Source organism: Oncorhynchus kisutch, linkage group LG24, assembly GCF_002021735.2.
Source record: "Oncorhynchus kisutch isolate 150728-3 linkage group LG24, Okis_V2, whole genome shotgun sequence".
Classification (NCBI taxonomy): domain Eukaryota; kingdom Metazoa; phylum Chordata; class Actinopteri; order Salmoniformes; family Salmonidae; genus Oncorhynchus; species Oncorhynchus kisutch.
Window position 1 is genome coordinate 21,680,754 of NC_034197.2, and position 14,715 is coordinate 21,695,468.

At 44.6% G+C, this 14,715-nt stretch overlaps 1 protein-coding gene across 4 annotated transcripts; it reads right to left on the bottom strand.

Annotated features, from left to right (window-relative positions):
* Positions 1-323: 323 nt before the first annotated feature.
* Positions 324-13,999, bottom strand: LOC109869237 (targeting protein for Xklp2). 4 transcript variants are annotated; one of them, XM_020459232.2, is made up of 17 exons: positions 13,868-13,999; positions 13,419-13,554; positions 12,637-12,777; positions 12,403-12,538; positions 10,497-10,583; positions 10,333-10,374; positions 9,930-10,040; positions 9,536-9,645; positions 8,560-8,705; positions 8,226-8,397; positions 7,958-8,096; positions 7,409-7,628; positions 6,900-7,166; positions 2,793-2,939; positions 2,479-2,590; positions 1,832-1,998; positions 324-1,153 (listed from the first exon to the last, which is right to left on the bottom strand). In XM_020459232.2, exons 2-17 carry the CDS (start codon positions 13,531-13,533, stop codon positions 1,043-1,045), a joined length of 2,223 nt encoding a protein of 740 aa, XP_020314821.1. In that variant the 5' UTR covers positions 13,534-13,554; positions 13,868-13,999; the 3' UTR covers positions 324-1,042. The 4 variants fall into 4 exon arrangements, with proteins under 4 accessions (XP_020314821.1, XP_020314820.1, XP_020314823.1 ...); XM_020459231.2 differs by having other exon boundaries at positions 1,832-2,019; XM_020459234.2 differs by lacking the exon at positions 10,333-10,374.
* Positions 14,000-14,715: the final 716 nt, after the last annotated feature.

The following is a 14,715-nucleotide window of genomic DNA, read 5'->3' on the forward strand; positions in this document are numbered from 1 at the left end:
CATCCCATGGTGGAGGTGGAGTTATGGCATGGGCAGGCATAAATTACGGACACAATTGCATTAGTGATGGCACAGTCAACAAAAAAATACCGTGACAAGATCGAGGCCCTTTTCTTTTAATGCACTGTATATCTGTATTCACAGTCATGTGAAATCCATAGATTAGGACCTTGTGAATACATTTCATTTGACTGATTCGCTCATGAACTGTAACTCAAAAAAATCTATGTCATTGCTTTTTAAAATCTGGTTTAGTATGCAGATATTACTTCAAAAGATAGTAAGGATGTCAATTCTGGTGTATGAACTAAATCTTCACTACATTAAAAGTAAAAACTTTATTATACATAATTGAAATTGGACAGTAAATCAGAACAAACAAGTACAGGCCACATACAATTAAGATATGAATGAGAAGTTAGGATTAGAAGTAGTTACGTCGCTATACAATAACACATTTGTGAATTGTCCCATAATAGCGTTACACTTTGCCTAATAGAAAGGGGTCAGAAGCAAATTTTCTAAACTTGTTCTTGACAATACATTACTTCCAAATTGAGCACAAAAGTATTTTATGTTCAGTTGCAGGCGGTTCCAAAAGCAAGCGAATATTCAGAAAGATTACAACGCATGTATTTTAAATCATGAGAGAAATGCCTTGTGTAGAACTACGTGGCCACGTCACATAGAAATGTCATTTCATCTGAGGTTAGGAACTGCATGTCTGGTAGCTAAAATGGCAAGGGAACTCCTCACTATGGGCAAAACGTAGGATTTCACCAGCTCTTAGGATTATTATTTTTGTTAAAAACCACCTGCAACTGAAAACGTGTCAAATGTACTTTTCTGAATCAAGGATGATGAAAGTATAAGACAAGAACAGGTTGAGAAAAATAGATTCAGACCCTTTCGACAAGTCAAGGTATAACACTAGTGGACAAATTCACAACCACAGTTAATGTACAGCTACAAACTAATTACAAAGGCAGACTAACTAAACGGAGCACAGAGATATATACACACAAAATCTTTCCCTCAGCCATTACATGCGGAAACGGTCAGAAAAGTTGGGGGACTGGGGCACAGTGAGTGTGACGTCGCTCTTCTTCAGCTCCAGCAGTTTGTAGCGCCTGATGGGCTGGGCTTTGTGGACCTGAGGGACAGAGAGCGGACATTAAGACGCAGTTCAAACACCCATGCACCCGTTTACATCATGGTCCAAGCAGGGCTTCTGTTCCAACAAGTCAAACATTAACACCTAATTCAACTATATCGAAGGGCCGAAAGGGCAATTAATTAGTTGTATCAGGTGTGTTGGTGCTGGAGCAGACACCAGAGACGTATTAGTTAGGGTAAACATTTAGTAACAGACAACCGTTTCATGAAGAGGTTCAGGTAGTCCCTCCTAGATTATACCCTAGCTTGTGCCCAAGGAATAATACCCAGGAGTGTGCTGGAACAAAAGCCAGCACCCCAGGTAGAGAAATGATTCATTTCAATAGCTCTGGTTTATAAATGGTCTATGGACACCAAGTGTTACCACGCTGCAACAATTTTTTCCTTCTGTTTGGATTCCCATTAGCCATTTTACTGTAAAATGGACTAGTAACCGGAAGGTTGCAAGATCAAATCCCCGAGCTGACAAGGTAAAAATCTGTTGTCCTGCCCCTGAACAGGCAGTTAACCCACTCTTCCTAGGCCATCATTGAATATAAGAATTTGTTTTTAACTGACTTGCCTAGTTAAATAAGTGTAAAATAAAAGTTATTGTAAGTGCATAACCAACTTTGGGGGGGGGGGGGGGGGGGGGGTCTAAGGTTTTTGTAGTTACCTGCTCTTGGCGTAGCCTGGACATTTTCTCCTTCTCGCACTCCTCCAGCTCCATCCGCTGCGCCTCCTCCACGCGAGCCCTCATCGCCTCCTTTTCGCTCACCGCCCGCTCAAACTCCAGCCGCTCCTTGGCACGGCGCTCTGTGGATAGCTGGAAGACCTCTGGAACTACGGAATTATTAATGTCTTCTAAAAGAGTGCCAAGGAAATAGGGTTGGAATAGAAAGAGGGTGGGGGTGAAAAGGGTTTGGGTAGTGAGGTGTTCTCAAAAGGTGGGAGAAAAATTGGAAAGGAAAAAGGTGGGAAGCAAAAAGAAAAGGGTTAGGGGTGCAGAAGCCAAGCTCAGTGTTTCCCCAAACAAAGCCCATGTAAGGGAGTAGGCAACCCTGATCCAGCAATTAGACTTAAGAAAAACAAGACAGTTATTCGTAGTGGTGGAAGAAATATGCTCCAGGTCAACCGATACATGGGTAATGATCCAACAGAACTGCTCAGGGTGACAAATTGTTGGAACCCCTTAAATTTAAAAAATGGTGGAAATATTTTAGGGGTTGAATAAAGAAGTCTAGCAGGTTCAGGACCAGGGTTGTCCATGGCCACCATAGTGCAGAAAGCAGAGGTGCGCAAGGCAGTTGTGGTCATACGTACCCAGGACTGAGCGGTTCTCTTTCTTGGGCATGAACGGCTCTTTGTGAATTGCCGTGTTTGGTCGAGCTTTGAAGGTGGCTGCCTCTGTCTGGTGCTTCTGTTTCTCCTTCATCTGAGAACAAAACAGAGGAAATACTGTATGGGGGCAGGTAATAGGATTTTGTACTATTTGTTGTAAACATGCATGAAGACTGACATACTCTGGTGCCAGAATCAAACAATTAGTTATTCCTTGTACTGTATACGGTCAAAGTATGAAAGCAACAGCATGACGTTTCAAACAGAAGGTCATGAATTCTAAAGGGTTGTCTTACCATCTGCTCCCAGCGGTCATTCTTGGCGGCTCCCCGCTCGTCGAGGAGCAGCTTGAAGGGCTCAGGCTTGGTGGGCTCAGCCACCTTTTTCTCTGGCAGGACCACCGCATGGAAGTCTGGCAGTGGCTGGGCCTTGAACGTTGGCGCCTGAGGGGTTAAGAACATTAAATAATTAAACAGACAACCATTCAGGCTATATTGTCAGACCAACACCTAGTTAGGACAACATTTCCTAGCTCTACAACTTGCAGCAAAAGGCTATGATTCTGGCGTAGCAGTAGGTCGTCCTGTCGTGTCGTGTCCCTGTATATATATCGTTTATTTTTCGTTTACATATTTTCTCCACATCTCTTTGAAAACATTTTGCTAAACCCTAAGCTTCCAAATACTCTCCTGCAACCCGACTCACCCAATGTAGCTATTTTTCCTAAAGTAGTTATATTTACTTCGGGACCCCTCAACTGAAGCTAGCCAGCTAACCAGCGGGTATGCTAGCGGTCTCCAGCTAACCGGTCATCAGCTAACCTGTAGTTCGGAAAGCTCTCGCCTGTTCGTACAACGCGACTTTAACCAGAGCACAACGGACCTATTTATTTTTCATCCCCGGATTCCCACCGCAAACGGAACATCTTTCAGCTGGATTTTTCAGCAACTAGCTATCTAGCTAAACCGCAACCTCTGATTACTCCTGGCTAGCGTTTCCACCCACTTAGCTTGAAGCTAGCCCGGCCGCAGCACCTGTGCTACCACCGTAGCATACTCCTGAGCTACAATACCCGTGCCCACGACCGGTCTACCGATGTCATCGCATGAAGAGGAATAAACAGACTCACCCCATCGCGACGTCCCCCAAAGGCTAACTCTCTAGCCCTCGCTATCTCCCTGCTTGCTAATTCGGCCTGCTAACTGCTACCTTGTCTAGCCCGGGCCTACAAACTGTTAGCACAGGCCTGCTAACCGCCTGAATCGCCACGTCTCAAACGCTCACCGGACCCATATTTACTTTCTATCTCTTTTGACTTTTAATTTGTTTATACCTTCCGGAAACCTGCCTCACTCAATGTGATACGGAATCGCTATTATTTTTTATTTATTTTTAGAACACACTCAAGAACCTCCAGAAGCTAACCAGCTAACTAGCTACAAGCTATTTAGTCATTGCTAGTTTAAAAAAAAAAACCTGGATAACACTCGCCAGGCCAGCTTCCCTGCCCCATCCACCGCTGCCCCCTGGACACTGATCTCTTGGCTACATAGCTGATGCACGCTGGACTGTCCATTAATCACGGTACTCCATTCTGCTTGTTTGTTCTATCTGTTGGCCCCGTTGCCTAGTCTATGCCATTTTACCTGCTGTTGTTGTGCTAGCTGATTAGCTGTTGTCTCACCTACTGTTTTAGCTAGCTTTCCCAATTCAACACCTGTGATTACTGTATGCCTCGCTGTATGTCTCTCTCAAATGTCAATATGCCTTGTATACTGTTGTTCAGGTTAGTTATCATTGTTTTAGTTCACAATGGAGCCCCTAGTTCCACTCTTCACGCCCCTGATAACTCCTTTGTCCCACCTCCCACACATGCGGTGACCTCACCCATTACTACCAGCATGTCCAGAGATACAACCTCCCTCATCACCCAGTGCCTGGGCTTACCTCCGCTGTACCCGCACCCCACCATACCCCTGTCTGCGCATTATGCCCTGAATATATTCTACCATGCCCAGAAACCTGCTCCTCTTATTCTCTGTCCCCAACGCTCTAGGCGACCAGTTTTGATAGCCTTTAGCCGCACCCTCATACTACTCCTTCTCTGTTCCGCGGGTGATGTGGAGGTAAACCCAGGCCCTGCATGTCCCCAGGCACCCTCATTTGTTGAAACTATCTGCCACCATTGTCGCAACCCCTATTACCAGCCTGTTCAACCTCTCTTTCATATCATCTGAGATCCCCAAGGATTGGAAAGCTGCCGCAGTCATCCCCCTCTTCAAAGGGGGAGACACCCTGGACTCACTGTTACAGACCTATATCCATCCTGCCCTGCCTATCTAAGGTCTTCGAAAGCCAAGTCAACAAACAGGTCACTGACCATCTCGAATCCCACCGCACCTTCTCCGCTGCGCAATCTGGTTTCCGAGCCGGTCATGGGTGCACCTCAGCCACACTCAAGGTACTCAACGATATCATAACCGCCATCGATAAAAGACAGTACTGTGCAGCCGTCTTCATCGACCTTGCCAAGGCTTTCGACTCTGTCAATCACCATATTCTTATCGGCAGACTCAGGAGCCTCGGTTTTTCAGATGACTGCCTTGCCTGGTTCACCAATTACTTTGCAGACAGAGTTCAGTGTGTCAAATCGGAGGGCATGCTGTCCGGTCCTCTGGCAGTCTCTATGGGGGTGCCACAGGGTTCAATTCTCGGGCCGACTCTTTTCTCTGTGTATATCAATGATGTTGCTCTTGCTGCGGGCGATTCCCTGATCCACCTCTACGCAGACGACACCATTCTATATACTTTCGGCTCGTCTTTGGACACTGTGCTATCTAACCTCCAAACAAGCTTCAATGCCATACAACACTCCTTCCGTGGCCTCCAACTGCTCTTAAACGCTAGTAAAACCAAATGCATGCTTTTCAACCGGTCGCTGCCTGCACCCGCATGCCCGACTAGCATCACCACCCTGGATGGTTCCGACCTAGAATATGTGGACGTCTATAAGTACCTAGGTGTCTGGCTAGACTGCAAACTCTCCTTCCAGACTCATATCAAACATCTCCAATCGAAAATCAAATCAAGAGTCGGCTTTCTATTCCGCAACAAAGCCTCCTTCACTCACGCCGCCAAGCTTACCCTAGTAAAACTGACTATTCTACCGATCCTCGACTTCGGCGATGTCATCTACAAAATGGCTTCCAACACTCTACTCAGCAAACTGGATGCAGTCTATCACAGTGCCATCCGTTTCGTCACTAAAGCACCTTATACCACCCACCACTGCGACTTGTATGCTCTAGTCGGCGAGCCCTCGCTACATATTCGTCGCCAGACCCACTGGCTCCAGGTCATCTACAAGTCCATGCTAGTTAAAGCTCCGCCTTATCTCAGCTCACTGGTCACGATGGCAACACCCAGCCATAGCACGCGCTCCAGCAGGTGTATCTCACTGATCATCCCTAAAGCCAACACCTCATTTGGCCGCCTTTCGTTCCAGTACTCTGCTGCCTGTGACTGGAACGAATTGCAAAAATCGCTGAAGTTGGAGACGTTTATCTCCCTCACCAACTTCAAACATGGGGGTGCCTTTTGCACACATTGTATATTGTATATAGACCCCCCCTTTGTTTTCTACTGTGTTATTGACTTGTTAATTGTTTACTCCATGTGTAACTCTTTGTTGTATGCTCACACTGCTATGCTTTATCTTGGCCAGGTCGCAGTTGTAAATGAGAACTTGTTCTCAACTAGCCTACCTGGTTAAATAAAGGTGAAAAAAAAACAAAAAAAACATCAGCTATCTGAGCAGCTAACCGATCGCTGCAGCTGTACATAGTCTATTGGTAAATAGCCCACCCTTTTTCACCTACCTCATCCCCATACTGTTTTTATTTATTTACTTTTCTGCTCTTTTGCACACCAATCTCTACCTGTACATGACCATCTGATCATTCATCACTCCAGTGTTAATCTGCAAAATTGTAATTATTTCCCTACCTCCTCATGCCTTTTGCACACATTGTATATAGACTCCCCCTTTGGTTTCTACTGTGTTATTGACTTGTTAATTGTTTACTCCATGTGTAACTCTTTGTTGTCTGCTCACACTGCTATGCTTTATCTTGGCCAGGTCGCAGTTGCAAATGAGAACTTGTTCTCAACTAGCCTACCTGGTTAAATAAAGGTTAAATAAAAAAATTAATAAAAATATCCCAAACAAATGATTGAGAAGTCTTACAAAGAGTTCAAAAATAAAAACTTCTCACCGCCATTTAATGACAGGCAACTGCATCTGTAATGCCATCATTCATCAGGTCTACCCATATTGATAGAATGTAAGGCAAATGATACGCAAGGAGAAATCTGAACTATTTTAAGGCAGTTAATGGGGCTACCTCTTCGTGCCTCAGCTCCTCCAGCCTCTTCTCTTTCAGCACCCGCCTCTCACGCTCCCGCTCTTCAAAGGAGAAGGGGCACACCTCCACCTGGGTCTTGTCCTGGAGCTTAGGCAGAAAGGGCAGGCCAAAGTGGGGCACAGCATGGGCCTTGAGCGGGGCTGGGGGTTTCACCTCCTCCACTTTTCTGTCCATGCACTTCCTCTTCAGGGCCCATGCAGGGGACTCTGGAACAGTGGGACACTGCACCTTCTTTTCCGGGACACCCTGTGAACCAAAAGGTGTGGGTAGACCATTAATAACGGAGCCATCACATCTTATATACAGTCAGTGTTACACCAGTGCTAGAACACTTTAAATAGATAGTATGGAACACCTCATACTACTAGCCTGGGTGCCCTTCTTCGGTTCTCCTTTGCTTAAAGAGCAGACGTGAAACAAACTGTACAACAAATCCAGTGTAAAAAGTCATGACAATCCAGTAAAAAAAATGGTCGTGTAGCACTCACCACCACCTCCTCTAGGATCCTGACAGGCAGCGGGCGGGAGTGGAAGGTGTGCTGCTCCTCAGGCTCATCTGGCTTCTTGCTGGCTTGCCGCTCCGCAAGTCTCTTGTCCATGTGCATATGGAATACCTCTGGGTGCGTGGACTCCTTCACAGTCGGCTTCTTGGGGTTCAGTGCCCCCTCCAGGATCTTCCTGTTCAGCCCCAGGGCCTTGAACTTAAACCTGGAATATACAGGACAGGGGTGGATTAATTTATTAAATGACAGTGTTCTGAAAATTGCAAATAGCAATAGAATAAGTAGAGACAATTCCCTAGTCGAACAATCATATTGGTTCTACACAATGTATTACTATCTGAAAGTTCTGTCCTTCTGAACAGGCCTCAAGCTGAAGGTTGTTGGACTATGGATGAGCTGGAGCACCAGTAAACATTTTGGCTTTGTTCAAGTCTCATTGGGAGTACACACAGGTAAAAGTAACCCAACAGTCTAATAACTACTATGCAGAGGGTAGAAGGATAGAGTGTGAAGAAGCCATAAGTGTGGATTCACTGTTGGAGTTTCTGGAGCTCTTCGGCCTCCAGTTCAGCGCTGCTCTTGACCGCCGTGGGACGGCTCCTCTGTCGGGTCATCAGCTGGGGGGTGTGAGGGTGGGTGATCTTAAGCTGCTCACTCTTCACAGGCGACGGGCCTGAAGGAGATGAGATTGTAATTGGTTGCCACCCCCCTCCCCAACATCACACTTCTCATGAATCCCAGCCATGCTATGTGAAAGCCACTCATCTGTAATGTACAACAATGCCAAAGCTACCATACGCACCCCTCTCTTGGCTCTGTCGACTACGAAGGTGGTAGCGGGTCGGAGTCCGTTTCTGGAACAGCTCGATCTGTTGGGCCATGGGCATGAAGGGGACAGGGTCCTCCACCTTCTTCTTGCTGCCAGTGGACAGGTTGAAGGGCTTGGGAACAGTGGCACCTTTTGGCGCCTTGGTCTGAGAAGGAAATAATTCAGGAGAGGAATTAAAACAAATAATCCAAAATATGCCTGGTGAATTAACAACCTAGGTAAGTGGGAAATTATATATTTGCTTGTGTGAACCATCCTTTTAACAGCCATAGCAGCGATGTGGCCAAACAGAAGGCTAGCTACTTACGGGGGAGGACGGGTGCTTGCGGAGCTGAGCAGTGAAGTCCACCTCCCTGTGGGTTGATGCAGTGCCCGCCTTGACGCGTCCATCTGTGCTGAAGTTGAACTCTTTGGGTACGGTGGTGGCCAGAGCCAGCTTCTTAGGGAGCTGACCTGAATGACAAGATGAAATCCCTCTTAATAACAACTTCTTCGGGATAGGGGGCAGCATTTTCACTTTTGGATAAATAGCGTGCCCAAATTCAACTTCCCGCTACTCATCCCCAGAATATAAAGATACGCATATTATTAGTAGATTTGGATAGAAAACACCCGGAAGTTTCTAAAACTGTTTGAATCATGTCTGTGAGTATAACATAACTTATGTAGCAGGCAAAACCATTCAGATTAATTTTTTTAAGTCACTGTCTATTCAATGAGTTTATTGGGAAACCAGATTTCTAAGGGTATGTGTTTGCAGTTCCTACCAAAAGTAGTTTGAGATGTTTTGTAGTGACATTGCGCAAATTGGAAGCTGTGTTTTTCTGGATCAAACCCGTCAAATAAATGGACATATTGCAACAGAATAAATTGAACAAAATGACCATTTGTGGTGTTTATGGGACATATTGGAGTGCCAACAAAAGAAGCTCGGCAAAGGTAAAGCATGATTTATATTTTATTTATGCGTTGTCGCACCTGCAGGGTTGAAATAGGCTACTCTTTGTTTACTGTTGTGCCATCAGATAATAGCATCTTATGCTGTCGCTGAAAAGCCTTGTTGAAATCTGACATGTTGGCTGGATTCACAACAAGTGTAGCTTTAATTTGGTGTCTTAAAAGTGTGATTTAATGAAAGTTAGATTTGTATAGTCTTATTTGGCGCTCTGCATTTTCCCTGGCTACTGGCCAAGTGGGACGCAAGCATCCCGCCTATCCCAGAGAAGTTAAGTCAGGAAGATTTGCAACGCTTCACTCGTAGTAAGAAAGGAAGGGTTACTTACTGCCTGCCAAGGCTGCCCTGTAGCTGGCCATGTTCCTCTTCCGGTTGTCAGCCACCTCCTTCTGAAGAGTCTTGATGGTCACCATCTCCTGCTGCTCAGAGCTCTTATGCCTGGGTGAACACACAATCTAGGGATATTAACCTTCAAAGGCAGTATTCTACAATCCTGGTCCTAGAGAACTACTGGTTGTGGAGGCTTTTGTCCTAGCCATATGTGCAAACATTTGGTTAGTTGCATAAGGGCTATTACACTGTTGGATGTGCCCAGGGAAATGTAAACTCAAATTCCTTAACGTAGCCATGGACGAAAGGACTGACAGGCTTGTCGGCCCCAATGTCAGGTCATGGTGCCTCCTTGGCTAATTGCTGAATCCATTAGAGATAGAATGCCTTACTGTGTGGTGTTCGCGGCAGCTGCAGCGGGCCGGGCCTGGTTGGCTACTCTGGGGTTGAGTCGCACACTAGAACGGACACCACCACTGCGTCTGGGGGGTAGTAATAAGCTCCTGGGAAACGGACAAACCAAGACAGTCGGGTTACTTTTCTCCACAAGACAATTGGTCAAGGTTAATTATTAAACAGTCCTTACACTAAAAGCGTATTCATGCAAAGGGGACAAAACTCTATCTGCATGTGAAAAAGCAATACATTGGCACAGTCACTATTGACCAACAGCCAATTTTTGTTTATAATACCAATCCCAAAAATGAAGCATTTCGACCATGCCGAAATAGCCACCCCCCTAAACATTTTCACCGTGGTGGAAAGGGGGGGGGGGAAGACCCTCCAGTTGTTTACCTTCGACGTGGGCGAAAGGTTCTTACAGCAGTTGGGTTTGAGCTGTAAACAGTTAGACTGATGACTAACATGATTACATCCAGGGCTGGATTTAATAATCCTAGGCACAAAGTTGCTCATGATAACAATAGACAGGTGGCAGGATAGTGCAAATGTTTACAGACCTTTTCAGCTTCTTAACAGGTGGTGCGGCTTCAGGGGCCGTGTGCGGTCCTTCCTCATTGCTGGCTGCATCTTTGCGTTTTAACACCCTTCAGTGAAGAAACAGGATTGCCACTTGGAAGCATACAGTTGGTTGGTCTAATGCTGACTAGTTACAGCGAGGGAAAAAGTATGTGATCCCCTGCTGATTTTGTACGTCTGCCCACAGACAAAGAAATGATCAGTCTAATTTTAATGGTAGGTTTACTTGAACAGTGAGAGAGAATAACAAATCCAGAAAAACACCTGTCAAAAATGTTATAAATTGATTTGCATTTTAATGAGGGAAATAAGTATTTGACCCAGTCTCAATCAGAAAGATTTCTGGCCCCCAGGTGTCTTTTATACAGGTAACGAGCTGAGATTAGGAGCACACTCTTAAAAGAAAACTGTCCACAGAAGCAATCAAGATTCCAAACTCTCCACCATGGCCAAGACCAAAGAGCTCTCCAAGGATGTCAGAGACAAGATTGTAGACCTACACAAGGCTGAAATGGGCTACAAGACCATCGCTAAGCAGTTAGGTGAGAAGGTGACAGTTGGTGAGATTATTCGCAAATGGAAGAAACACAAAATAACTGTCAATCTCCCTCGGCCTGGGGCTCCATGCAAGATCTCACCTCATGGAGTTGCAATGATCATGAGAACGGTGAGGAATCAGCCCAGAACTACAAGGCAGCTGGGACCATAGTCACCAAGAAAACAATTGGTAACACACTACACTGTGAAGGACTGAAATCCTGCAGCCCCGCAAGGTCCCCCTGCTCAAGAAAGCACATACATTCCCATCTGAAGTTTGCCAATGAACATCTGAATGATTCAGAGGACAACTGGGTGAAAGTGTTGCAGTCAGATGAAACCAAAATGGAGCTCTTTGGCATCAACTCAACTCGCCGTGTTTGGAGGAGTCGGAATGATGCCTGTGGCCCCAAGAACACCATCCCCACCGTCAAATATGGAGATAGAAACATTCTGCTTTGGGGATGTTTTTCTGCTAAGGGGACAGGACAACTTCACCGCATCAAAGGGACGATGGACGGGGCCATGTACCGCCAAATCTTGGGTGAGAACCTCATTCCCTTAGCAAGGGCATTGAAAATGGGTCGTGGATGGGTATTCCAGCATGATAATGACCAAAAACACACAGCCAAGGCAACAAAGGAGTGGCTCAAGAAGAAGCACATTAAGGTCTTGGAGTGGCCTAGCCAGTCTCCAGACCGTAATGCCATAGAAAATCTGTGGAGGGAGCTGAAGGTTCAAGTTGCCAAACTTCATCCTCGAAACCTCAATGACTTAGAGAAGATCTGCAAAGAGGAGTGGGACAAAATACCTCCCGAGATGTGTGAAAACCTGGTGGCCAACTACAAGAAACCTCTGATTTCCAACAAGGGTTTTGCCACCAAGTACTAAGTCATGTTTTGCAGAGGGGTCAAATATTTCCCTCATTAAAATGCAAACCAATCTAACATGCGTTTCCTGGAATTTTTTTGTTATTCTGTCTCACTGTTCAAATAAACCTACCATTAAAAGTATTTGTCAGTGGGCAAATGTACAAAATCAGCAGGGGATCAAATACTCCCCCCCCCTCACTGTCGGTCAAAGACAACTAGAACTTAATTTATTACTGGACTGGTCTACAGCTAAACAGGCAGAAGCTTGTTTCGGAACAGAGACAATACATTAGAGTAAACCTTTTTATCCTTGTGATCTTTCCTTTTAACTTTTGCAATAAACAAAATATTCTGAACACCCATATATGTAGCAGGATGAAAGCTGCAATAAATGATCTATGGGTTTGTGAAAACTCAATGTGGAGCCTCACAAAACTCTCAAACAAGATGTTAGCTAAGTGTTCTAGAAACAAAATACCTGTGTGTTCGGGCAGGCGGTCCCTTTTTTGGTGGGGCAGCTACCGGTGCTGGCCTATTTCCCCAGGATGTGACAATGTTGGAGTACGTGCTCTGAGCACCTGCTGTGGCGGGCACAGAGGACGTGCTTGGGGCTTCTATTGTGGAAACATGAGTAATTAGCACATTACACAATAGTTAGTCAATTTGTGAATGTATCTAGCCTAGATAGATCACAACTGTCAAAAGTACCAACCCAAGTCTGAGTTCTCTTTCACCCTGGGAGAGACAATCGCCCTGGGCAAGTGTGCTTTGGGGGTCGCACCAAATGGTATGTTGTTTCTGTTTGGGGTGGCAAGATGGCCAAACAGTCTCTCATCCTGGCCAGCACATTGGTCTGCAGAGCATAAAATGATTCAGGAATACATTGTGGATATTCAAGAATTTGGCAAGTTTGCCACTTCAAAAGCATGTAGTCAGGCCCCCATTGGAGCATGCTGACAAACATTGAAATACATGCATTCATCCCAGGAAGCACCATTCTTACTAGCCTGGAGACCTGAAGTTGAATTGCATTCAGTCAGCTAAAGTTCTCTCAATACCTCTACAAGCCAGTATATTGGATAAAATGGTTAACTTAATTGACTGAAGTTCTTTGCAGTTGGTCCTTCTGCAGGTATGATTGTGAGACCATATTTCCACCAGAAAGTGTAATTACATAAACGTTTCAAAGCCTGGTAGGTCATTAAGACTGCGATCACCTGAAGCATGTGCAGGAACTCTACACCCATGAGTGAGTCTCCTGCATGCATTTTAATCTTGTGCTCATTGTCTCATTCCTACCTGAAAAAGGACCAAACACACGCAAAACAGGTAAAGTGCAAATATAATTTTATTCAACTTTCACTTGAAGTTCCTGAGCCAAACGATCACTTGTGCCCTCACATTTTTAATTTCATTGAATTCTACTTGAGGCCCACGTAGAATTAAATGACATTCAAAATATTGTTCACAAGCACAGGTTGCTAACCATCTTACCAAACCAAATATCTGCGTTGTCCTCCGTATCCAATGCTTGGAAATCAATGACATGTGACGGTGCATCGAATTCGTAGTGACTAGCCGATTCACTCTGCGCCATCTCAGCATCCATCACCGCACCTATTGTCTCCGCCTAAACAAGCAGATTAAATGCATGTTGTGAGTTGTTCAAATGGGGCTATCAAAGTTAGTTAGGTTATTCATTCACAAACACATTTAACTGCGTAGCGACAAAATATACGTTATTACAGTAAACACGCGAGAGCTATATACAATCTAAATTAACACCAGAAATTGTGTATTGAAGTTAGCTATGAAAAGTAATGTTAGCATTAGTCGACCAGGTAACGTTAGCTAGCTATTGTAAGTTTACTGTTGATCAAAATTCTCTGGGTAAATTAGACACAAAAGAGATGTCCATTCAAATACAAAATATTATAACGTACCTCTTAAACACAACCAACGCGTAATGGAAATTGAGTGAGCAGTCAGCTGAACTGCAACGTCGCGAGCGCAAAATAACAAATGAGGGTTGGCGTAACCGTTTAAAGTTTCTCGCCATTTGAACCAGCCAATCAACAGCCTCGTCCAGATCAATCGGTTTTCCATTGGCTTCCGGTTGTCTACGTCACACTTAAGTTATATTTCTTGTCACGTGAGGAGTTTCTGTAACTTTTGTATTTATTTAACAAGGCAAGTTAGTTAAGAACAAATTCCTATTTTCAAAGACGGTTTAGGAACAGTGGGTTAACTGCCTTGTTCAGGGGCAGAACGACAGATTTGTACCTTGTCAGCTCGGAGATTCGATCCTTCAAACTTTCGGTCACTTGTCCAACGCTTTAACCACTAGGCTACCTGCCGCCCCAAATTTTAAAACAATCCATCTCTGGCCGTATTGTTTAGTTTTTTTCTCTACCCACATTCTATCCTTTTTCATTTAGTTAGATTTTGCTCATTTAGGAGACACTCTTATCCAGAGAGTGACCAGGGTTGGGGAATAACCTCTACATCTGATTTTAAAAATACTGTAATCTGAGCACAAATATTGTAATCAGATTACAGATACTTTTGAAAAAGTAGATGATTACTTATTGGATTACTTTAAAATTCAGAAAGGATGTTTGTAAAAAAGAATAAAAACATTGACACCTTTCTGTTTTGTCAATGACATTCAATTCAGCATTCAGCATTTTTTTTGTCACTTGCCTTCACACAATAACCCATAACGTCAAAGTGGAATTCGGTTTTTAGATTTTTTAAAACGAATTAATTAAAGATTCACTATGAAGAAATC